A 24827-nucleotide genomic window follows, 5' to 3' on the forward strand; every position below is an offset into this window, starting at 1 on the left:
TTTTAATTTTGTAATACACTGAAAGTTGAACACCAAATGTGATTGGAAATGATCCTATACGGCTTGTTCGTCTTTTTTACCATTTGTATAATTTGCTGCTTTTTCAAGCAGTTTATATTAATGTACATGACTATAGCCTACATTGTTCTCATTCTTTGTGTGCTTGCGTGCGTATGTGTGCACTTCCACTTCGAGCGCCTGTTCATACATGATGATTATAATTACCTACAGCTTTATTTTGGTTGGTCTAAACATTAGCCCTTTGTATCAGTGACTGAAAGGTGAATACCAAATGTAATTGGAAATGATCCTGGAGGAATACGGCTAGTTCATCTTTTTTTTTTGTAAACCATTTGTATCATTTGCTGCGTTTTCAAGCAGTTTATATTTATGTACATGCCTATAGCCTACGTTGTTCTCCAAATACTTTATTTTAAGTACAATTCCTAACCTTCGTACGTTTGTTTATATTTGGTGAATCATATCAGCTCCAGCTCCATTAAAAATGTGGTTAGCAGCCTCGAGCCGTCGGATCCGACGTCCATGAGCTATTTCTTTGTGCTCGTTCAGCATGTTTCTTCTGGTAACCGTGTGTTTTGTACTTCGTTTTACAGGTAAGTTTCCTTCTTGGACTTGAAATTTCCCATGGCAAGCCTATTAACGGAAGGTGAACAAATGTTTTTTGAGACGTAGCCTACACTCAAATACAAGGCTAACTAATGAAACGTACTGAAAGTTGCCCAAGTAAAGTTACCGAGATAGCGATAGCTGTAGACTGTTTGTCAGTTTCTTTGTTACCTGTGGTATGATAGCTAAATTTCGTTTTATGTTGGGAATGCGAATAATTTCAGCGAGTGAATGACTAATTCGAGGGAACGATTTAAGTAATTGGGGGGGACATGATTAGCCTACTACTAATTCGAGTGAACGGACTGCTAATTCGAGGGAAATATTTATCATGCGTTCCCCCTGGACAGGCCCCCCTCCACAGAAATCGAAATAGCGTTCGAATAGCTGTATGATGTTTGTACATGCCTGTAACATTGACAAGTGAATTAAGAGTTCATTAACTTGCGTATCTTAAAGACGTGGATGGTCAGGCATGCCATGTGCTTGATGGTGCTTAAAAGCACAATGTGGAAATTTCGTTGCACGTTTGACTTCGCAGTTGATATCATGTTTCCACAAGTAGCCTACAGGCGTGCATATTTGCAAGGGAAATCTAATCGGTAATAGCCTAGCTGTGTTTAATGTAAAACGACTCTTTCAGCTCTGATGCGAAAGCCACGGTTTATTGTTCCTTCGCCCCGCTAACGTTGTAATGACCGTTTAAAGGACCATCGTTGTGCACCATGTATTTCAACCAATAATAGTTAACCCCCCCCCCAAAGGGGTAACTTCTGTCCTTCGAATCCACCTGCCGTCACTGAATCCTGCTTTTTACACACACTGAGGGGGAAAATGGCCAGCCGAAAAAAGCCAGTCTGCTTTAAGGCAGTCGTTTTAGGACTTGGATTTCTCTGTGACAGCTGGGTGGGAATAAGAGGTGTCAGTGTGATGAATAACCATAATTTACGTTTTCTTTCCTGCCCAGAAAAACTCGTCATTGCGTACAGCGTGGCTCATTTTTTTTACTCTCGGTGTTGAAATTTGCGTGCGTGAAAGTGGTTTTGTGCTCGCGCAGTTAATATCTGCGCGAGCGAGGCTGCTTGTTTTACTCGCGGTGTTGGAATTTGCGTGCGTGAAAGTGGTTCTGTGCTCGCGCAGTGAATATCTACTCGCGCTGATTATTGGCGTTAAATTAACGCCATGCTTTTCATGGCAGGAAATATCCAGTAAATGAAATCCGTTCAGCAGCTCATGTGATGTGTTACTACTTGAGCACCATTTCACAAAAAAAAAAATTTTAATTATTTTTTTAAAAACCTTTGCAGGGTCATCTCTCGCTGCCTTTGAGGTGAGCGTCCCGCAGCAGAGGGTGCTCGCGGTGCGAGGCCGGCCGGTGGTTTTGGGGTGCAGCTACGCGCCCAGCAACAGTCTGGAGGGCCTGGTGGTGACGTGGCAGACAGCGGAGGACAACTTGGTCCTGCACAGCTTCTATTATGGGCAGGACCAGCTGGACCAGCAGAGCGCCCGCTACCGGAACCGCACCTCGATGTTCCGGCCCCTGCTCGGCGCCGGAAACGCCTCTCTGAGGCTGGACCGGGTCGGCCCGCAGGACTCCGGGCGCTACCTCTGCTCCGTCGACAGCCTGCAGGGAAATGGCAAAGCGGAGGTGCAGCTGGAGTACGCGGGTGAGACAACTTCCTGTCCCAGAACGGCAGACAGCCAGGTGCAGCCAGGTAGAGATGAGCACAGCCAGGTACAGCCAGATGCAGCCACGTAGAGATGAGCACAGCCAGGTACAGCCAAGTAAAGATGAGCACAGCTAGGTGCAGCCAGGTAGAGATGAGCGCAGCCAGGTACAGCCAGGTGCAGCCAGGTAGAGATGAGCACAACCAGGTACAGCCGGGTGCAGCCATGCACAGACAGACATATCTGGCAAAGTGAAAGTATTCTGTCAATGTTCATGGGAATTTAATCAACGGACTTCTCCCAGTATTGCAGCAACAGTTTAATTACCCTCAGACGTCCTCTATGACTCACTGCAACATGTCACTGCATTAAATGCACATGACCCCCCCCACCCCCAGTAAATCTCACTAACTTCAGGTGCTTTCCCCCCCTCCCCCGGGCAGCGTTCTACACCGAGCCCAAGCTCAACATCCAGGTCCACCCCAGCAACATCAGCCTGCAGTATCAGAGCGAGGGGTACCCCGCGCCCCAGGTCCAGTGGACCGACTCCGCGGGCCGCAACCTGACTGCCCGGGAGGAGCTGTCTGGGCCCGGGGAGGACGGGCTCCTGTCCCTGAGGACCAGCGTGACGCTGAAGGACCCCGGTCCCGGAGTCAACCTGAGCTTCACCCTGAGGAACGCCGCCCTGGGACAGGTGCTGGAGAGGCCCGTCTCCCTCAGGCTGGGTAAAAACCTGCTCACATTTTACATCCCGCCCATCCATCCGTTATCTAACTGGCTTATATCTGGCCAGGGTCTCGGGTGGGGGTGGGGGTGGGGTAGGTGGGTCTGGAGCCTATCCCAGCATGCACTGGGCGAGAGGCAGGACTACACCCTGGTCAGGTTGCCAGTCCATCGCAGGGCCCACACACCATTCACTCACACACTCATACTCATGGGCAATTTAGAGTCTAATTAGACTTATCTGAATGCCTTTATACTGTGGGAGGAAAACCAGAGGGTTTTAAGTTTTTTCATCTCATGTTTTTTCCTGTTATATTTATGTGTTGACTTTTATTGAGTTTTTGTTATCGCTTTATTTAAAATGTAATTTACATACATTTTATTTGTAATTTAGTTTTTTTCGCGGTCTCGGTTCGAACCCAGACCGTGCCGGTACCCCCTCCGCACAAGGGGTAACACCCCAGGGTACGGGACGGTTCGGTCAACTAGGTTTCATGGCCGCTGTGTGCAAGGCCTCCGGCTCCTCTGCGCTGTTTGGACGGCACGCGTTTCAGAGGGGAGAGAGCTCACCCAGCTCTCCCGAAACGGCAGGGGTGGTCCGCACACGGGTCGCTCACGACTGCGGTTGCAGGCAGTTGGACACTCCAGATTGGGGCATATATGCAGCCTCGAGTTGGGGCGCAAAATGTAATTTTTTTAAGTGTTGGGTTGTGAATACTTCACCTCCACTTTCTATCCTTTTGTCCTAGATAGAGGGCAAGCGCTAAATTTAATGTACAGTAATGGTTGGAACGGGCCGATTTGACGCGTTTCACTTTTGATGTGTCACCTTTGATGTTTTAATGAAAATAGAGGTCCAAACACAAACTGAAGATGAGCCGGGTATCCAGTTCCTGCGTGAAGATCTCAGGAGTCTCGGATTGCAGAGCAGATGGGGTTTTTTTTCCTACGGGCGACGCACTGCTTGGCAAATCCAGCAGGTTACCACAGCGACAGTGTTCCTGCGTGCGTTTTGTCTCCTGGGTGTACCAAGGGCAGAGACCACAAAGTGCCCTTTGTCAGCGGTTAGGAAATGGCTGTGTATAGTTCAGCGTAACCGGCTAGACCTTGGAGCAGCGTGTCTGTTAGGCAACTGAACTGTGGGAATGTGGAGTGAAGGAATGTGAAGAAGGGAGAAATCTCTGCCCTGCAGAAGGTAAAGGGATAATGGCTGTTTGTCCGAGTTTTCCCGATGCCCCGACCTGCAGTTTTCCACAAAAGAACGCTGTTGTGGAATGTTTAATGTCGGACACACGCATTTGGGCTTTACGTTGACGCTGTGTGACTCAGTGTGGAGCTTGTGTGTTATGAAACTGCCCCGTTTTTATTGCTGTTCGCTCTCCAAAAACAAGAATCCAGGCGGTTTTAAATTTAATTACTAGTGCGTTATACAAAAACATGTTTTTTTTCCCTCTTTGCTAACTAAAGCCTATTTTGACATCATATAATTTCTCACAAGCTCCTTGAAAACAGCATCCTTGAATTTTGAACACAGAATACCTTGGGAAAGCTATCAGCACAGAAATACAGCTGGGTTAGGTATTTTGGTTCATTTGTTTAACAAGATAATGGCCGTTGAGCAGAGAGAGTGAAAACAATGGCGTGTTTTCAGTTCAATTTGAATGGCCTTGGTACTTGTTTCCGTTACATTTGAATGGCCTTGCCTTGTTTTCAGTTGCAGTTGAACTGCCTTGGCGTGTTTTCAGTTACATTTGAACTGCTTTGGTGTGTGTGTTTCAGCTTCCGATGACATTGGGCATTGCACAGACTGCGCCAGAGTGACCATCCCACTCATTTGCTTTCTCTGCCTGCTGCTGCTGTGTCTGGGACTGGCAGCCTTCGCGTACTTCCGACGCAAGAGGAACAGAATGCCGATGGCATACTGCAACGGCTCGGAAACAATTACCTCCGCGTGACCCTGGGGGGGGGTGGAGACATTACATTACATTACGTTACAGGCATTTAGCAGACGCTCTTATCCAGAGCGACATACAACAAGTGCATCAGTTCAAGGTGCAGAGGTGCAAAAGAAACACTAGAGTGAAGTAAAGATCGTAGTGCCAGAAGTGACCACATAGATCAGGACTCCAACCCTGTAGGGCAGACCTGGGCATTTTACGGCCCGCGGGCCGGATGCGGCCCTTTGGTTGACTCTGACCGGCCCGCGTAAGGTTCATAAGAAATTACAAAATAAACTTTTTTTTTTTTTTTTTCGTATTTTCTTATTACCTCATACGTGGATTAAATGTGCATGGCTTTTATTTTATTTTACGTAGTGCATAGGGACGTAAGGTACGTACGTGATGCGTGTTACCACAGAGCTGAAAAAACTGCTAAAAAAACTTTTCGGCTCTGTGCGTGTTACTGAATGGACGTTAGCTGTCTCGACGACTTTCACCCCCAAAATGTCAACTAAAAAAAGAAAGGTAGACGCTGAATGCAGGGTTTTCAAGAAGACATGGACTGCAAAGTATTTGTTTACTGAAATCAGAGGTAAAGCGGTGTGTTTGGTTTGCGGGAACCAGATTGCAGTGTTAAAGGATTACAATTTGAGTCGGCATTACGAGACGAAACATTCAGAGACATATAAAAACTTGAATAATGCTGAAATGGCGCGGATATCGGAAGATTTGGTCGTTAAGCTACAAAAACAGCAAGGATTTTTTACAAAGCTTCACACATCCAGGGATGCAGCAACCAGGACCAGCTTTGTAATTGCCCACAAAATCGCTAAAAACAGTAAGCCATTCTCAGAGGGCGAGTTCGTAAAAGAGTGCTTGGTGGACTCTGCAGCCCTACTATGTCCTGAAAAAAAAGAAGCTTTTGAGCACGTCCCGCTGTCCAGGCGCACCGTGACAAGAAGGATCGAGGACATTGCGGTAAATTTGGAACTTCAGCTGCAACGTGATGTGGCAAATTTTGACTTTTTCTCTTTGGCTTTGGACGAGAGCTGTGATGTCCGTGACACAGCCCAGCTACTTGTATTTGTCCGTGGGATAACGGACTTCAAGATTACAGAGGAGCTGGCAGCAATGCGCTCAATGAAAGGGACAACGACGGGGAGCGATTTGTTCACGGAGGTAAATGCATGCATGGACACGCTGGGACTGAAATGGGACAGACTGACGGGTGTTACAACGGACGGTTGTCCAAATTTAACAGGGAAAAATGTCGGGCTGTTGAAACGTTTGCAAGATAAAGTGACTGAAAACAACGCAGATCAGAAAGTAGTATTTTTGCATTGTATTTTACATCAGCATGTGTTGTGCAAGTCAGTGCTTAAAATTGACAATGTGATTGATGTTGTAACTAAAATAGTTAACTTTATTAGGGCACGAGCATTGAATCACAGGCAGTTTGTTGCACTTTTAGAGGAGCACGAGACAGAACATGTTGATATCAGCTATCACACAGCTGTGAGATGGCTCAGTCTGGGTAAAGTGCTAAAAAGAGTCTGGGATCTGAAAGCAGAAATCCGAGAGTTTTGTGAAAAGAAAGGCAGAGACATCCCAGAGCTCTCAGATGAGAAGTGGATGGCAGATTTTGCATTTGCTGTTGATGTGACCGCACTGATGACTGCACTGAACACCAAACTGCAAGGCAAGGGCCTTTTCATCCATGAAATGCACAACCTAGTGAAGGCTTTCATGACGAAGTTACAGTTTCTTTCGAGGCAACTGGAGAGCAACAATCTTACTCACATGCAAACCCTGAAAGAAGTCACACCATCAGATGATAACCTCCGCAGGTACTCATCCATGTTAGGAGCACTGCATGATGAGTTTTCAAGGCGATTTAAAGATTTCAGAACAATGGAGAGTGAAATGCACTTGATTTCCTCTCCATTTACCTGCAATGTGGATGATGTGCCTAGTGATGTCCAGCTGGAACTCATTGACCTGCAGTCTGATGCAGTACTCACAGAGCACTTTAAGTCACAACCACTGCTGCAATTCTACTCTTCTCTTAAGCAAGAGAAGTTTCCAAACATGAGGAGACATGCTCAGAAGATGTTTGTTCTCTTTGGATCTACCTACATATGTGAACAAACATTCTCAGTGATGAAGTTTAATAAGTCCAGATACAGATCCTTTCTCACTGATGATCATCTGTCAGCTGTGCTTCGCATCTCAACCTCAAACATTCACCCTGACTTTGATGCACTTGTTAAAGACCAACAGAGACTAGATTTCTCTCACTGAACAAGAAAAAACTGAAAAACGCAGAATGAGTGACAAGTGAAAATGTTTTAACTACAAATGTAGGCATCATTATTTTTCTAATATGATGTATCTTACTGAATTTGGCTGAAAATGGTCACTAATGTAATGAATCAAAAACTGTTCAAATGTTCACATTTTGTTAACCATTATTTTAGGAAATTTTATTGAGTAAATGTCATTTTTCCTAAGACAACCTCTCTTTTTCATTGCTCAATTTTAACTTATACTCTTACCAGTCTTACCAACTAATCAAAACAATTAATATTATGCAGACTTTTGTCCAGCCTTTTGGTCCGGCCCTCCATAATATTTTCTTGTTCTCATGTGGCCCCATGTAAAAAATAATTGCCCACCCCTGCTGTAGGGTAACCTGTTTAGCAAACAAACAAACAATCCTGCCAAGTACAAACTAGCACTGAAATCACATTTGCCTAATCAGAATCAGACAAAAACAATCCTGCCAAATAAAAACGAACGTGATCGTATTAGCCTAACTAGGTACATTGAGCTAAACTATAGGCTAGGGAGGGGTGGGGAGAGGTGCAGCCTGAAGAGATGAGTCTTTAGTCTGTGTTTGAAGATAGTCAGATTCTCTGCTGTTCTGACCGCCACGGGGAGGTCATTCCACCAGCGAGGGGCCAGGACAGACAGCAGACGGAAGCGGGAAGTACAGACACGAAGAGGGGGAGGTGCCAAGCGTCCAGGGGTGGCAGAACGGAGAGGTCTGGCTGGTGTGTAGGCTCTGATGATCCTCTGACGGAACGGAGACGGTCGACCAGAGACAAGCTGCGCAAGAAGGCTGGCGGCGAAACATCCCACCCGTGCCAGTTAAGAGCAACGGTGACCCTAGGGGGTGCGAGCTAAATACATGAAATTAATGTTTTTATACTCGTCTAGTAATTTATGTACACATCATGCCCGTTATGCGTCTGATTCTAATGTTACCCTGACCTTATTGTGCTCATTTATGCTCTGCATCACATATTTAAAGTTAGATTGACTGAACTTTGTCATAATCCTTCACTGTCCAGATCACAGCACAGGTGTCAGACTCCAGTCTGATTGGCTAAGGGATCCGCACACCTTCTCCTCAAGGCCTTGATTGGCAGCCGATTGAAAGGAACCCACAAAAACCTGTTGACACTGTGTCCCCCTGTGGGATTCAGCTGGACACCCCCTGGTCCTATGGTATAGTTACATCGACTGATTATACTGTAGGTCAGGGATCATCAGCAACCAGACTGTCTTCACACCTGACTCCCAGGCAAAGGGAGGCGATATAGCTCAGGAGGTAAGACCGATTGTCTGGCAGTCGGAGGGTTGCCGGTTCAAACCCCGCCCTGGGCATGTCGAAGTGTCCTTGAGCAAGACACCTAACCCCTAACCTCTAACTGCTCTGGCGAATGAGAGGCATCAGTTGTAAAGCGCTTTGAATAAAAGCGCTATATAAATGCAGTCCATTTACCATTTAGGGAGGGTGGAAAACCAGCAGTTCTCGGCCCTCGAGGACCTTCAGTTGCTGATCCCCGCTGTAGGCCTTTCATTCCTTCTCTCTGGCAGCTACATACACACCCCTGTTGATAATCTGTTGTTAAACTTTTGTGGCCAAAGCTTTTTGTGACTACAGTAGTTGAAAAAACTTACAAAGCGCTGCTGTTTTTTTGTCCTTGAGTCCTTGAAGACACTTCCCTGGTACATTAGACTTTCCATTTCTCCAAAAAAACACATGCTACACAAGTAAGACTGAATTGAATTAATCCTTGGGTTGTGTTTTGTGCCGTTTCTATTCTTTTTGTTCTGCTCCTAAATCGGGCAGTCCGTTTTAACTATTTATAAAGCAGTAATAAAGCATACATTTTCACCTAATGTTGCATTAAACCTTTTAACCAGCTTCATTTCCAGTCATCACAAGTTTTACACTTCTTTCTGATAGCTATAGTTTACAGACCTCATTTTTTTAGAAGTAAAATAAGCTATTTATTTGAGAAAGAATAGTCATATAACATCAAAACTTGTTTCAAAATGAACATTTATTTTGTACACTCCGAAATAAAGGTAGAGTGGATGTATGTAAAAAAAAAAAAAAAAAAAAATGTTTTTTTTCTCTTTAAGGATCAAATTTCTCAAACTGTTACCCTGGAACGTGCAATAACGTTCTAATAAGCAGGAGACCTCAGTCTTATCCAGAAAGGTTCGGTGTTTGTGCAGGTTTTGTCATGGTCCTGTTTTCCTGTCTGTGTTTCCCTTGTTGGGCCGCCAGATGGCGGCACTTCTGTTTTGTGCCCTGCTCCCCCCCTGTTAATTGTATGATTGTTTCATTGTCTCGTTATCCCATCATTGTTCCCACCTGTGTCTTATCCTTATCCTTCTGGTTTGATTGCTTTTTGAGTTCACCTGTGTCTTGTTACCCCTGTCTATTTAAGTTCTCTGTTCGCTTGACTCAGGTGCTGGTTCCTTGTGTTTGTTTCCTGACTTTCATGTACCTGCCTTCTTGTGTTTGCTCCTGAATTCTGTTTGAAAACCGTATGTACCTGCCTGTATTTTGTTCCTGATTTGTGTTTTGTTTGACCTTCCCTTGTGCTCTGCCTTCCCGTGTTCTGCCCTGCTTGTGTTTGTTACCGATGTATGTTCAGACCATTTATACCTGCCTGCGTTCTTTTACCTGCTTGTGGTTCGTTCTGATTGTTTGTTCATAATCCATGTGTTCGTGCCTATGCCCTGGTGTTCTGGTGTTTTTGGATTTTTTCATTTTCTTGTTCCTGTGTTTGTTCCTGAGATCTGTTTTGTTCCCGCCTATGTTTTTGACCGGTTTGTGTTTCTTACTTTGTTTCCGCTTGTGTGTTTCTGTGCGTTTCTGCCGTTTGTTTTCCGTACTAGTGTAGTTCTGTTTTTTTTTTTGTTCTTAAGAATGTTTTGAGTTTGTTTTGCCCTTTGTGGCCTTGCCTGTTCCCTGTTTGTGTTTGCCTTCTTTTGTGTTAGTAAAATCTTTTAATTTTCCCTTTGAGTTTCGTGTTTTTTTTTTTTTTTTTTTCCCCCCCCCCACTCTGCGCCTGGGTCCCAGCACCCGTACTGTCACAGGTTTTTGTTCCAGCCAAGCCGTGACTGCACCTGATTCTACCAATCGAAGGTGCACGCTCGGCAAAGACTGTTGTAGTCGATTAGTGGAATCAGGTGTGCACCTGCTCAGTTGAAACAAAGGCTTGCAGATGCACCAGCCCTTTCTGAATACGACTGAGGAACGTGGTCTGTGAAGGAGAGCGCTCAGCGGAGAATCGAGCCCTTTTGTTGATAGCAGAGCTGGGGGAACCTTGGGCGTATTTATTTGGACGGTTCCAAACAGCAGCTCCCCACTGGATGGTAGTTTCCCACTTTCCATATGGCAAACCTCCCTCAGGTTGGGGTTTTTATGGAGCTTATTCTTCAAGCATTGCAGCACAGTCCTTCGAGGTTGCATGTTTATGATGTCATTATTTCGAGGAGGCGAGGAGACCAAAAATTGTTACTAGGGCAGAAATCCTGGAATTTGGCAAAGGTCTGGTCATTTCCCGTACTCAGCTGGCACACCGACGTGCGGTCGTGGCAGCATGGTTGCCATTTCAACCGGCTTTTTAACTAATTAATACAGATAAAAATTCAACATATTGATGCCTCTTAAATCAATCTTGACTCCTGCAAACCTATCCACACATTTTTGCCCCATTAATGTACCACATGCTTGTACACATAGGGCCAAGTTACTTGAAACAGTTTAGGAAACATTGGTTAGCAATGCTTTAGAACACAGCATGTTTAATTTGTGTGAGGTAAAATGGCTAATATTGTTTATTGTAACGTGGCGGAATTTTGAGATCAATACTTTTAATGGCAGGCATAGATTTTTTTTTTACAGTGGGTAAGGAACTGGGCTTGTAACCGAAAGGTCGCAGGTTCGATTCCCGGGTAGGACACTGCCGTTGTACCCTTGAGCAAGGTACTTAACCGAAATTGCTTCAGTATATATCCAGCTGTATAAATGGATACAATGTAAAAAATTGTGTAAGTCGCTCTGGATAAGAGCGTCAGCTAAATACCTGTAATGTAATGTAATGTAGATTTTGCCAGTTTGAATTAATGACTCAACATGTGTGAGTAATTAGGCATTTTTGTATGTTTAAAACATGTTTTTCATCAGATATTACATTACAGGCATTTAGCAGACGCTCTTATCCAGAGCGACTTACACAACTTCTTACATAGCATTTACATTGCATCCCATTTATACAGCTGGATATACACTGAAGCAATGCAGGTTAAGTACCTTGCTGAAGGGTACAACGGCAGTGTCCTACCCGGGAATCAACCCTGAAACCTTTACACAGATATAGATCATGCGGCATGCAGTACCCGTGTGTCATTAGCCACAGCGTTACCTGTGGATGGGGAATTTCAGCTATCGGGACATCTAAAGGAAAAGCAGCACGCGCGCAGTTTGCCTTTAAGATACAGGTAAAGTGTTCTCCTGGCCAGTCTCAAGCCTGAAGTTAACCGATTGACTTCGAAGGAAAAAGAAGGAACCGCCAACTTCGCGCGTTTAGGCAGGGGCGCAACAACCTAAGACGCAACTTGGCGCCCCACCCCCCGAAAAAAACAGTGTTGATCAATATAAAACAGATTTATTTACTTTTTTATTTTTAATACATCACAATCATTATAGGATCAAATGCAACTGCGCTTGCATTCACGATCAAAATAGGAATGAAAGTGAAAGATTATCGATTATGTAATCAGCTTTTTAGGTAACAGCCATAGGTGTCATTTACACTGGGGACGCTGGGGACATGTCCCCACCACTTTTTGAAATGGCCGATTTTGTCCCCAAAAATGGCATATGTTGAAGACTGTTTTAAAGAATGTTTTGTTTTTTATTTTTCATCGGAGCCCTTATGTCCCTGGTAACAGCCTACCTGCCAGCGTCGTCCGAGTCTCCACTAGCATTACTTGTCACTCCGTCACTGATAATGCTGGCATCAGCACCCTCTCTGCTCTGTTCCTGGCTGGGGATATTGATAAATTAAGCGAATTAACACCTCTTTAAAAACACGCAATGCAACCTATGTGTCATCGTGTGATACACTAACGTTAGTTAGTAATCGCTGGTTTGTTATCAGCAGAGCATTATTCACATTTAGCTATCGATAGCTAACGTTAGCTAGCCATGTGATAAACAGGCTAAAGTCAACTGAATGCAGGACTGGAGGAAAGAGCGGGTTAAGTTAGCTAGCTAACTTCTTTCCACCAGTCCTGCATTCAGTTAGCCTGTTTATCACCGCCAGATGTTAACGTTACTTCAGCTATATCCACAGCAACCTATTATTTATTAGTATGAAAACTTTCTTTCAAACTATCTTTCAGTTGCTAGCTAACCTTAGCTAACTTTAGTCAGCTTGCTTACCTAACGTTAGTATTCCCGCCTCCATTTGCTAAGCTCTGACTGGACTCTGAACTGCTCTGATCACCCTGCTCCTTCTGTAATGTTGGTTTGGTTATCCAGTTTGACAGTGATGTTCTCATCTTTCTTTCTGTATCCTGTCTTTTCATTTTTCTTTTTCGGTTTTGGGCGCCCGAAGGCTTCTTTCTCCCATCCATGATGGTAACGTTCGTTAACTATCGTTATTCTCCTAACGTTAGTCCTGAGAGTGTCAGTTTTTTCATATGCTCTTTGGCGCCCCCGCTGATGTGGCGCTCGGGTGCATTGCACCCACCCTTGCTGCGCCACTGCGTGCAGGCTATTAGAGCGTGTTTGTCTTCGCGCTGCTGAACTATGAGCAGGGCCGTCTGAAGGGGTGGGCGGGCCCCAGCTGTTTAACTATCACAGCCAACCTCAATGTTTTGTTATTTTATTGGTCACAGTAATAGTAGCTTACTACAGAACAGCCTCAGAACTCTGTCTCATATCAACGCTTTGATCACAAGAGTAAACCATTTACAAAACAGCATTCATTTTTTTTGTTTAGTCTCAGTGAACACGTCATCACGCAGTCATCACGACACTAGGCCTACATAATTTGAGTATAAAAAATGGATAAATCGTTCATTCATTTATTTATTTATTTATTTATTACTTTTTGCAGCAAGTCGCTCACCAATGAACTTCGGACCACAAACGTCAATAAATCCAAAACAATGGTCACAGCTTGGATTGAGTTGCGGTCTTGAGCATAGTTTAAATATGATGGACCATGATGGTGTGTGTGGCAGCAAGCACAGACTTCGACTTTGTGTGTTTGCATGTGCTCACAAGCATTCGCTTAAAAATGGAATCCATCTCGAGCGCTTGTGCATACCTGTTGTAATTACCTACGGCTTTCTTTTGGCTGCTAAACACTAGCCCATACTCATCGTGTAGGCGATGTCTCATTTTGAGGAGAATGTGTAAGTAGGATTGTGCCACACCATTTTAATTTTGTAATACACTGAAATTTGAACACCAAATGTAATTGGAAATGATCCTATATGGCTAGTTCGTCTTTTTTTACCATTTGTATAATTTGCTGCTTTTTCAAGCAGTTTATATTAATGTACACGACTATAGCCTACGTTGTTCTCATACTTTATTTTAAGCACAATTCCTCATCTATATTAAAGTGCGTTCATACGTGAGTTTATACTTGGTCATTTGCTGCGTTTTCAAGCAGTTTATATTTACGTACATGACTACAGTCTAGGTCGTTCAAGGAAAAAGAAGGAACCGCCAACTTCGCGCGCTTAGGCTAAGAGCGCGTGTTTGTTTTCGCGCTGCTGAATTAACATTAACAGTTGGAACTATGGGGATAAACACGGAACATTTGGTCTTTCCGAAATTTGGATATAAAAAGGGGGGTAAATCGTGTTTTTTATTTATTTTTTACTTTTTGCAGCAAGTAGCTCGCCTATGAACTTCAGACCACAAACGTCAATAAATCCAAAACAATATGGTAAAAACAATGGTCACAGCTTGGATTGAGTTGCGGTCTCGAGCATAGTTTCGATATGACGGACCGTCAAAGCACAGGCATTCGACTTTGTGTGTGCTTGCGTGCGTGTGTGTGCACTTCCACCTCGAGCGCCTATGCATACCTGATGCTTATAATTACCTACGGCTTTATTTTGGTTGGTCTAAACACTAGCCCTTTGCATCAGTGACTGAAAGGTGAATACCAAATGTAATTGGAAATGATCCTGGAGGAATACGGCTAGTTCATCTCTTTTTTTTTTTTTTTTTTGTAAACCATTTGTATAATTTGCTGCGTTTTCAAGCAGTTTATATTTATGTACATGACTATAGCCTACGTTGTTCTCCAAATACTTTATTTTAAGTGCAATTCCTAACCTTCGTACGTTTGTTTATACTTGGTGCCGTTGGATCCGACGTCCATGAGCTATTTCTTTGTGCTCGTTCAGCATGTTTCTCCTGGTAACTGTGTGTTTTGTACTTCGTTTTACAGGTAAGTTTCCTTCTTGGACTTGAAATTTCCCATGGCAAGCCTATTAACGGAAGGTGAACAAATGTTTTTTGAGACGTAGCCTACACTCAAATACAAGGCTAACTAATGAAACGTACTGAAAGTTGCCCAAGTAAAATTACCGAGATTGCGATAGCTGTAGACTGTTTGTCGGTTTCTTTGTTATCTGTGGTATGATAGCTAAATTTCGTTTTATGTTGGGAATGCGAATAATTTCAGCGAGTGAATGACTAATTCGAGGGAACGATTTAAGTAATTTGGGGGATATGATTAGCCTACTACTAATTCGAGGGAAATATTTATCAAGCGTTCCCCCTGGACAGTCCCCCCTCCACAGAAATCGGAATAGCGTTCGAATAGCTGTATGATGTTTGTACATGCCTGTAACATTGACAAGTGAATTAAGAGTTCATTAACTTGCGTATCTTAAAGACGTGGATGGTCATGCATGCCATGTGCTTGATGGTGCTTAAAAGCACTATGTGGAAATGTCGTTGCACGTTTGATTTCGCAGTTGATATCATGTTCCCACAAGTAGCCTACAGGCGTGCATATTTGCAAGGGAAATCTAATCGGTAATAGCCTAGCTGTGTTTAATGTAAAACGACTCTTTCAGCTCTGATGCGAATGCAAAGGTTTCATCGTTGTGCATCATGTATTTCAACCAATAATAGTCGCCCCCCCCAAAGGGGTAACTTGTGTTTTTCGAATCCACCTGCCGTCACTGAATCCTGCTTTTTACACACACTGAGGGGGAAAATGGTCAGCCGAAAAAAGGCTTTGAGGCAGTCGTTTTAGGACTTGGATTTCTCTGTGACTGTTGGGTGGGAGTAAGAGGTGTCAGTGTGATGAATAACCATAATTTACGGTTTCTTTCCTGCATAGAAAAACTCGTCATTGCGTACAGTGTGGCTCATTTTTTTACTCTCGGTGTTGACATTTGCGTGCGTGAAAGTGGTTCTGTGCTCGCGCAGTGAATATCTACTCGCGCTGATTATTGGCGTTAAATTGACGCCATACTTTTCATGGCAGAAAATATCCAGTAAATGAAATCCGTTCAGCAGCTCATGTGATGTGTTACTACTTGAGCACCATTTCACTAAAACATTTTTTAAATTATTTTTAAAAAAAACCTTTGCAGGGTCGTCTCTCGCTGCCTTTGAGGTGAGCGTCCCGCAGCGGAGGGTGCTGGCGGTGCGAGGCCGGCCGGTGGTTTTGGGGTGCAGCTACGCGCCCAGCAACAGTCTGGAGGGCCTGGTGGTGACGTGGCAGACAGCGGAGGACAACTTGGTCCTGCACAGCTTCTATCATGGGCAGGACCAGCTGGACAAGCAGAACGCCCGCTACCGGAACCGCACCTCGATGTTCCGGCCCCTGCTCGGCGCCGGAAACGCTTCTCTGAAGCTGGACCGGGTCGGCCCGCAGGACTCCGGGCGCTACCTCTGCTCCGTCGACAGCCTGCAGGGAAATGGCAAAGCGGAGGTGCAGCTGGAGTACGCGGGTGAGACAACTTCCTGTCCCAGAACGGCAGACAGCCAGGTGCAGCCAGGTAGAGATGAGCACAGCCAGGTACAGCCAAGTAAAGATGAGCACAACCAGGTACAGCCGGGTGCAGCCAAGTAGAGATGAGCACAACCAAGTACAGCCAGGTGTAGCCATGCACAGACAGACATATCTGGCAAAGTGAAAGTATTCTGTCAATATTCATGGAAATTTAATCAACAGACTTCTCCCGGTATTGCAGCAACAGTTTAATTACCTTCAGACGCCCTCTATGACTCACTGCAACATGTCACTGCATTAAATGCACATGACCCCCCCCACCCCCAGTAAATCTCACTAACTTCAGGTGCTTTCCCCCCCTCCCCCGGGCAGCGTTCTACACCGAGCCCAAGCTCAACATCCAGGTCCACCCCAGCAACATCAGCCTGCAGTATCAGAGCGAGGGGTACCCCGCGCCCCAGGTCCAGTGGACCGACTCCGCGGGCCGCAACCTGACTGCCCGGGAGGAGCTGTCCGGGCCCGGGGAGGACGGGCTCCTGTCCCTGAGGACCAGCGTGACGCTGAAGGACCCCGGTCCCGGAGTCAACCTGAGCTTCACCCTGAGGAACGCCGCCCTGGGACAGGTGCTGGAGAGGCCCGTCTGCCTCAGTCTGGGTAAAAACCTGCTCACATTTTACAACAAACCAGTGCCTGCCCGCCCGCGGCAGATGGGCAGATGGGTAACCCCTCTGAGTCCGGTTCTGCTCAAGGTTTCGTCCTGTTATCAGTCAGGGAGTTTACCACCCCTCATATAGGGTCTGCCCTTCTATCCGCTCAACGCACAGATGCAGAATCTTCAGAAGGACGGGCGGCCTATCTGAACTCTTTTGCTCCAATAGATCTCATGGAGTTTAATGCCATAGTTAATTCCTCAAAATCTTCTACTTGTCTTCTAGACCCTATCCCAGTTTTGCTAGCTAAACTGTTAGAGAATAAAGCTGAGCTGGGTGTTAAATTAGCAATCAGAACAAGAAGAATAAAACAAAAACAAAGGAGATTTCATCAAAAAGGGCATAAAGGCTGAAGGAACATATGAGGAAGCGTAATAAAATAATAACAATGCTAATCCATACTGCCGTATTCTTTTATTTTTCTCCTGCATGACATCTTCAGAAATCAGACCCGGCTCTGCTCCACATACCCCAGCTTATTCCAATCGTTATAATATATTGATGAACTCGATGGCAATGTAAATAACGGTAACGTTAAGGCCAGTTCAGATCAATGATTCGCAACGAGGCGAAACGGTTTTAGAATGTTGCAGAGAAAATTACAGCGGTGTGAACTGGCTAGTAGCAGAGCCGTTGCCTGCCCTGAGGTTTTAAAAGACCGTCCTTGTCAAATTGCCAAGTGCAGTTTTAGAACGTTTACAATCAGTCGTCTTGGAATTTTGCAAGTTGCACCCAGTCTCGTTGCGAATCATTGATCTGAACTGGCCTTAAGTTAGCTACACTGCAACGTTGCAACAAGGTAGCATTGCATTCGAGAAACGGTTTGCGAGGTCGGTACCGGTCGGAAGCGTTAGCTAGCATTTTTTTTTTAAATTGTTAGCCGACATTAGATTGTGTTAATTACATTAGCTAGCTAGCTAGCTAGCTAACGCAACGTTACCTGATATGAGAGATGGATATTGTGCGCAACGTTGTCTAAACGAATGTTGTCATGGTCCGGTAGCTAGCATTAGCTGTGCAAATAGCTATGTAATTTAGTAAAGTTACATTGTCATTAAATGTAATACGAAATCTACATCAACAAATAATATGACCTCTCATGATACACAAAAACTTTTTAAGGTTCCGTAACTCCCCCAACCCCCCCTTTCTCTGTTATTGTAATGCATGCAGACACCGGAAAAAACAGTACGCCGCTCACACACAAGTGAGTTGAAGAGCGAGCCTGTTGCGTTAGTTCCGCCTACCCTCTCTGGCGGACCAACCACTGATGGGTGATGAAAAACGTGTCACCAACTGTGCGCCGCTTGTGATTTTTTCCCAGGAATGTCGCCACAGACACCAAGCTTTTTAATCATGAATTATGATAATAATAATAGTATAAATTAATATAAAAATAGGCTCAATCACCATTGTGTTACCCAATGCAGCGATAGGTAGTGACTTAAAAGACATTTATTTTAATAAATCTTTGAGATTATTACTTTAAGAAGCCAAACTTGGATGTGACTGACCTGTCTAACTACAGGCCTATCTCTGCCCTTCCGTTCCTTTCTAAAATACTAGAAAATGTCATTTCAAAACAGCATATCAATATCAACGATATCAATTTGTGCATTTTAATAATGATACCTCTTATCAATCCAGGGTTAGATATGGAGTACCACAAGGATCTGTGCTTGGGCGTTTGCTCTTCTCTCTTTATATGCTCCCCCTGGGACAAGTTATTCGCAAACATGGCATTCATTTCCACTGCTATGCAGATGACACCCAGTTGATCCTCTGGATGTATCCAGAGGGAGGAGTGGGGAGAGGCTGCACCTCTCCCCACTCCTCCCTAGCCTATAGTTAAGCTCAATGTACCTAGTTAGGCTAATACGATCAAGGTAGTTTTTATTTGGCAGGATTGTTTTTGTCTGATTCTGATTAGGCAAATGTGATTTCAGTGCTAGTTTGTACTTGGCAGGATTGTTGGTTTGTTTGCTGAACAGGTTACCCTACAAGGTTGGAGTCCTGATCTATGTGGTCACTTCTGGCACTATGATCTTTACTTCACTCTAGTGTGTTTCTTTTGCACCTCTGCACCTTGAACTAATGCACCTGTTGTACGTCGCTCTGGATAAGAGCATAAGCTAAATGCCTGTAATGTAATGTAATGTACATATCTATCAGTTAAACCTGATGAAGTTGTCCAGCTGTCAAAGATCAAAGCCTGTCTTACAGACATAAAGGAATGGATGACCCAAAACTTTCTCTTGCTAAACTCCGATAAGACCGAGATAATGGTAGTGGGGCCCAAGTCCCTGAAATGCAAACTGTCTTCCTATATGCTTAACATTGATGGAATCTCCATTACTTGAAGTGCTGTAATCAAAGATCTTGGTGTTACCCTTCATCCAGATCTTGCATTTGATATACATATTAAAACATCTCTAGGGTTTCTTTTCATCACTTGAGAAATATCTCAAAAATTCAGAAGATATTGTCCTTACATGATGCAGAAAATCTAGTTCATGCTTTTGTTACTTCAAGATTAGATTACTGCAATGCTCTTTTGTCTGCATGTGCAAATTCCTCTCTGAAAGGGCATTGCTTCACTGGTTGCCTTTTAAATTCCAAATAGAGTATAAGATACTACTTCTTACCTTTAAAGCCTTACATGGGCTTCCCCCTTTGTACTTAAATGATTTACTTCTTCCTTATATTCCCTCACGAACACTCCGTTCGCAGGGTGCAGGCCTCCTTCCTAGAATAGCTAAATGTACCATAGGTAGTAGAGCCTTCTCCTATCGTGCTTGGTAGTGCTGTGTTAAGCTGAACCGGTCATGGTCTGGTGATGACTGTCTCAAGCCTGCATTGGCCCCTGCCTCTGTTTCCCTATGCTGCCATCGCCTTATTCTGCCAGGGCTTTCCTTATTGCACGCAGGCACCTCTGTCTCTTCTGCTCTGCTTGCTAATCTACCTTTTGAACTCCCTACCAGGGTTTTTTTTTTCTTTCTCGTTTTCCTCTGCTCTGGGCACCTGCCCGCAGCTCTAGCCCAAGTTTGCTGAGCACCCCCCCCCCCTGGCCCGGAGCTCCAGCCCTAGACCAGCTAGACCAGCTGGGCATCACCTGCCACTGTTGATTTTCCATAACAAACCGGTGCCTGCCCGCGGCAGTCCGGTTCTGCTCAAGGTTTCTTCCTGCTATCAGTCAGGGAGTTTTTCTTTGCCACTCGTGCCCTAGGCTTACTCTTTGGGGGCCGGTTCTCTGTAAAGCTGCTTTGTGACAAAGCTCCTTTGTTAAAAGCGCTATACAAATAAAAGTGAATTGAATTGAATTTTAAATCCCGCCCATCCATCTGTTATCTAACCGGCTTATATCTGGCCAGGGTCCCTCTGGGGGTGCAGCCAAGTAGAGATGAGCACAACCAGGTACAGCCAGGTGTAGCCAAGTAGAGATGGGGGGGGGGGGGTCTGGAGCCTATCCCAGAATGCACTTGGCGAGAGGCAGGAGTACACCCTGGACAGGTTGCCAGTCCATCGCAGGGCCCACACACCATTCACTCACGCACTCATACTCATGGGCAATTTAGAGTCTCTAATTAGACTTATCTGAATGCCTTTATACTGTGGGAGGAAAACCTGAGGGTTTTAAGTTTTTTCATCTCTTTTACATGTTTTCCTGTTATATTTATGTTTTGACTTTTATTGAGTTTTTGTTATCAGTTTATTTGAAATGTAATTTACATAAATTTTATTTGTAATTTAGTTTTTTTTTTTAAATATTCAGATTATATTTTCCTTCTGTTTTACTTGTATATTTCCACCTGAAGGATGGCTGATCTGGTTGACAGTTTCAACTATTTACATTTTTTTAATTATTTGAACTTGCCCTTTTATGAATACAGAAAATCATTCATTCGTAACTGTAAGAATAAGGTTTGAAATGAACAAAGATTCCTTTAGGACCTGCCCAACAGAAAGCTCTTTGGCATGCTTGTACTGGTGGCCTTTAGAGATCTGAACTGTAGATTATATATAAAATATTTCTTCCTTTTCCTTTCTGCCGAGATGCGGAATTTATATTGAGATAACCGAAGCTTTATTTACGACCACTCGTTCACCTGAAAAATAGGGTGAACATTAAAATAAATTATCATCAGTTAGCAGGAGCAGCTCTCTTTTCTGTTTACATGTTTTCATGTTTAAAATATAGTGTGACCTTTCCCAGTCACCTTCCCCACACAAAAGGTCACGGGGTCCAATAAATCTCACAGACCGCTGGGATTTGGCGAATCTTCACATCAATGATTCAGTTAATTTCCGTTGGCGTTTTCCCCCACGTTTTTCCCAAGAAGTCGAGGGCGGCTGCGGACGTGGCGACGCACTAGGGGGGCAACACCCCAAGGCACGGGACGGTTCGGTTCGGTCCGCTAGGTTTCATCGCTTTCGGGGGGGAACCCTCGCCGGATGATATGGGTGCACTGTCTCTGGCTGCTGGTCCGGGCCGCGTGTGAAAGGGCCCCTGACTCCGCTGCGCGACGGCCAAAAGAGCCGGCGTTTCAGAGGGGAGAGAGCTCACCCAGCTCTCCCGAAACGGCAGGGCGGTTCGCACGTGGGCCGCTCCCGAATTGTCCCGAATTGGGAGGCAAATTATTTATTTATTTATTTATTTATTTATTTTTTAAAAAGTTTTAGGCTGTGAAAACGTTGTCTCCACTTCACTGTTTATCCTTTATAAAATGAATTTTGCTCTGGATAGAGAGCAAGCGCTAAGTTTAACGTACAGTAATGGTCCGGACGGGTCGATTTGACCCGTTTAACTTTTGATGTGTCACCTTTGATGTTTTAATGAAAATTAAAGTCCAAACACAAACTGAAGATGAGCCGGGTATCCAGTTCCTGCGCGAAGATCTCAGGAGTCTCGGATTGCAGAGCACATGGGTTTTTTTTTTTTCTTTCCACCGGGCGACTTGCTTGGCAAGTCCAGCAGGTTACAATAGTAACAGTTTTTCTGTGTGTGTTTTGTTTTTCTGTGTGTGTTTTGAACACGGATCACTTGAGATATCTCCTGGGTGTGACAACGGCAGAGATCAAAGTGCTCTTTGTCAGCGGTTAGGAAATGGGCGTGTATCAAGGATGTGCACAAAGCCGGGCTAAAGTTGCCCGAGCAACAGCCCATTTGCCCTCTTTGTCTGAGCCGCCCCTCTGGAGGAAAAAATAACTGTTTTATTTTTGCCATTGTGGCTGTGTCACGCCAATTTTTATCCGGGCTGCAAAAATGGTCCGGGTAACGCAGTGACATTCTAAAACAGCTATTATATCCATTGTGACGTACTTAACGTTTCGTAACGGTGTCCGTTTCTGTTGCGATAAAGACAACTCGGTAATTTTTCTGGTTTAACGGGTTATTTTCCCGCCTGAAGTGCAATCATATTAGTAAATGGCTACACATTGACGCTGTGTGACTCAGTGTGGAGCTTGTGTGTTATGAAACTGCCCAGTTTTTATTGCTGTTCCTGCTCCAAACAAGAATCCAGGAAGTTTTAAATTACTAGTTTCCCACGCAAAAACATGTTTGTTCCTCTTCGCTATCTAATGACTGTTTTGAGATCATTCCATTACTCACAAGCTTCTTGAAAACTGGCGACAGCATCCTTGAATTTTGAACACAGAATACCTTGGGAAAGCTTCTATCTGTGCCATGTCAGCACAGAAATACAGCTGGGTTAGGTGTTTTGGTTCATTATTTTGTTTAATAAGATAATGGCCGTTGAGCAGAGAGAGTGAGAACAATGGCCTGTTTTCAGTTCAATTTGAACGGCCTTGGTATGTGTGTCAGTTACATTTGAACGGCCTTGGTATGTGTGTCAGTTACATTTGAACGGCCTTGGTATGTGTGTCAGTTACATTTGAACGGCCTTGGTATGTGTGTCAGTTACATTTGAACGGCCTTGGTATGTGTGTCAGTTACATTTGAACGGCCTCGCCTTGTTACAGTTGAGCTGCCTTGGTGTGTGTGTTTCAGCTCCCTGTGACCCTGTAAATGGGACCAGAGTGACCATCCCGGTCATTTGCGTTCTCTGCCTGCTGTGTCTGGTACTGGCGGCCATCCTGTGCGTCCAACGCAAGAGGATCGGAAGGCAACGTGGATAAAAACGGTGACCCCCTAGGAACAGCTTTTGCCTCTATTATTGATTCCATTGGTTTTGTACAGAATGTTTGTGAGCCCTACTCACTACCGTGGCCATACCTTAGACTTAGTTCTGTCCCATGGTATTAGTGTGGTAAATCTTACCGTCGCACCTCATAACCCTATACTATAAGATCATTTCCTCATTATGTTTAATATTAAGGCATCCAATCCACCTGTATCAGAGCCTAGACATTACTACAGCCGATCAGTAAATTCTGGGGTTATTCCAAAGTATATAATTATGCTTCTGGGGTCATTCCTCTCCACAGAAGAAAAGGCTGATGAAAATGCTGATGAAGTTGCACTGGACCAATTGACTAACCAGCTAACCCTTACCCTCAGGAACACTCTTGATGCTGTTGCCCCCCTTAAAAGAAGAAACCCTAGTCGGAAAAACTGCACTCCATGGTACAACGATACCACCCGGGCCCTGAAGCAGTCTACTAGAAAATTAGAGCGAAAATGGCGGTCAACAAAGCTAGAAGTATTTCATCTTGCATGGAAAAACAGCTTTCTTCAGTATAAGCAAGCTCTTGCTTCTGCTAGATCTAGACCAAAACTAATTCAACAAAACAGACATAACCCCAAATTTCTATTTAGTACTGTGGATAAATTAACTAAAAAACAATCATCAGAGTTTTCAGCTTATCCCTCCAATCTTAGCAGCATTGACTTCCTGAACTTTTTCGATCAGAAAATTGAGGCTATTAGAGACCAGATTTCCAAACTGTCTCCATCATGCACTATTTCTGTTCATGTTAATAATCAGCCCCGCACCTGGTTCAAACAGGAAGATTTACAGACAGCGGTACTAAACTGTTTTACGCCCATTAGCATGGTCGAGTTATCGGAATTGGTTATGTCTTCAAAACCGACGACCTGTCTACTCGATCCTATTCCTTCAAATTGGATTAAAGAACTATTTCCAGTACTAGGCCAGCATATACTAAAAATCATTAGCACATCCCTAGTCACAGGATACGTACCTGAGTCACTAAAAGTGGCAGTTATTAAGCCATTATTGAAGAAACCAAACCTAGAACCTGATAAATTGGAACATTATAGACCTATTTCAAACCTTCCATTTCCATCAAAATTATTGGAGAAAACTGTTGCTAAGCAACTAAGTGCATACCTCAGCTCTAACAGTATCCTTGAAGTATTCCAATCAGGGTTTAGACCCCACCACAGCACAGAAACCGCACTTATCAAGGTTACAAATGATACACTACTGTCAGCTGTACGTAACTCTGTGTTGGTTCTTGTACTCCTTGACCTGAGTGCAGCTTTTGACACAATTGATCATGGAATTCTACTGGACTCCAGGCCTGTGTTGGACTTCATGGACAGGCACTCGCATGGTTGGATCATACCTATGTGACAGGAAGCAGTTTGTCAAATTAAAAGGAGAGTCCAGCTCCTCAATAATGAAATACGGTATTCCACAAGGATCAGTACTAGGACCAGTACTCTTCTTGCTATATATGCTACCTCTTGGCAATATTATCCGGGCACATGGCATGGCAAGTTCCACTGTTATGCGGATGATACTCAGATTTATATTTCAATGAAACTTGACGAAGCACTGCCACTTTCACGGTTAGAGGCCTGTATTGTAGATATCAAGGTTTGGATGCTTTCAAATTTTCTGCTCCTAAATTCAGATAAGACTGAA

The 24827-nt window shown here is 44.3% G+C and overlaps 2 protein-coding genes across 10 annotated transcripts in view; both read left to right on the forward strand.

Annotated features, from left to right (window-relative positions):
- The window catches only part of LOC118226432 (CD276 antigen-like), a 40803-nt gene extending 35712 nt beyond the window's left edge, over positions 1–5091 (forward strand). For 2 of the 5 annotated variants that reach the window (XM_035416059.1, XM_035416078.1), the window contains exons 2-5: positions 615–667; positions 1935–2348; positions 2739–3020; positions 4798–5090. In XM_035416059.1, coding sequence (XP_035271950.1) covers positions 646–667; positions 1935–2348; positions 2739–3020; positions 4798–4973 — 894 coding nt within the window. In that variant the 5' untranslated portion in view covers positions 615–645 and the 3' untranslated portion in view covers positions 4974–5090. Of the gene's footprint in view, positions 1–614; positions 668–1392; positions 1547–1934; positions 2349–2738; positions 3021–4797 lie in introns of those variants that run through there. The other 3 variants (XM_035416068.1, XM_035416043.1, XM_035416051.1) reach the window with 3 other exon arrangements.
- Positions 229–23539, forward strand: LOC118226470 (CD276 antigen-like). 5 transcript variants are annotated; one of them, XM_035416133.1, is made up of 5 exons: positions 13542–14448; positions 14744–14796; positions 15903–16262; positions 16637–16918; positions 22985–23539. In XM_035416133.1, the coding sequence occupies exons 2-5, from the start codon at positions 14775–14777 to the stop codon at positions 23110–23112; spliced, it is 792 nt and encodes a 263-aa protein (XP_035272024.1). In that variant the 5' UTR covers positions 13542–14448; positions 14744–14774; the 3' UTR covers positions 23113–23539. The 5 variants fall into 5 exon arrangements, with proteins under 5 accessions (XP_035272016.1, XP_035272024.1, XP_035272031.1 ...); XM_035416140.1 differs by having other exon boundaries at positions 13542–14136; XM_035416125.1 differs by lacking the exons at positions 13542–14448; positions 14744–14796 and adding an exon at positions 229–614.
- Positions 23540–24827: the final 1288 nt, after the last annotated feature.

The sequence above is a fragment of the Anguilla anguilla genome, chromosome 1, assembly GCF_013347855.1.
Source record: "Anguilla anguilla isolate fAngAng1 chromosome 1, fAngAng1.pri, whole genome shotgun sequence".
Taxonomy (NCBI): Eukaryota; Metazoa; Chordata; class Actinopteri; order Anguilliformes; family Anguillidae; genus Anguilla; species Anguilla anguilla.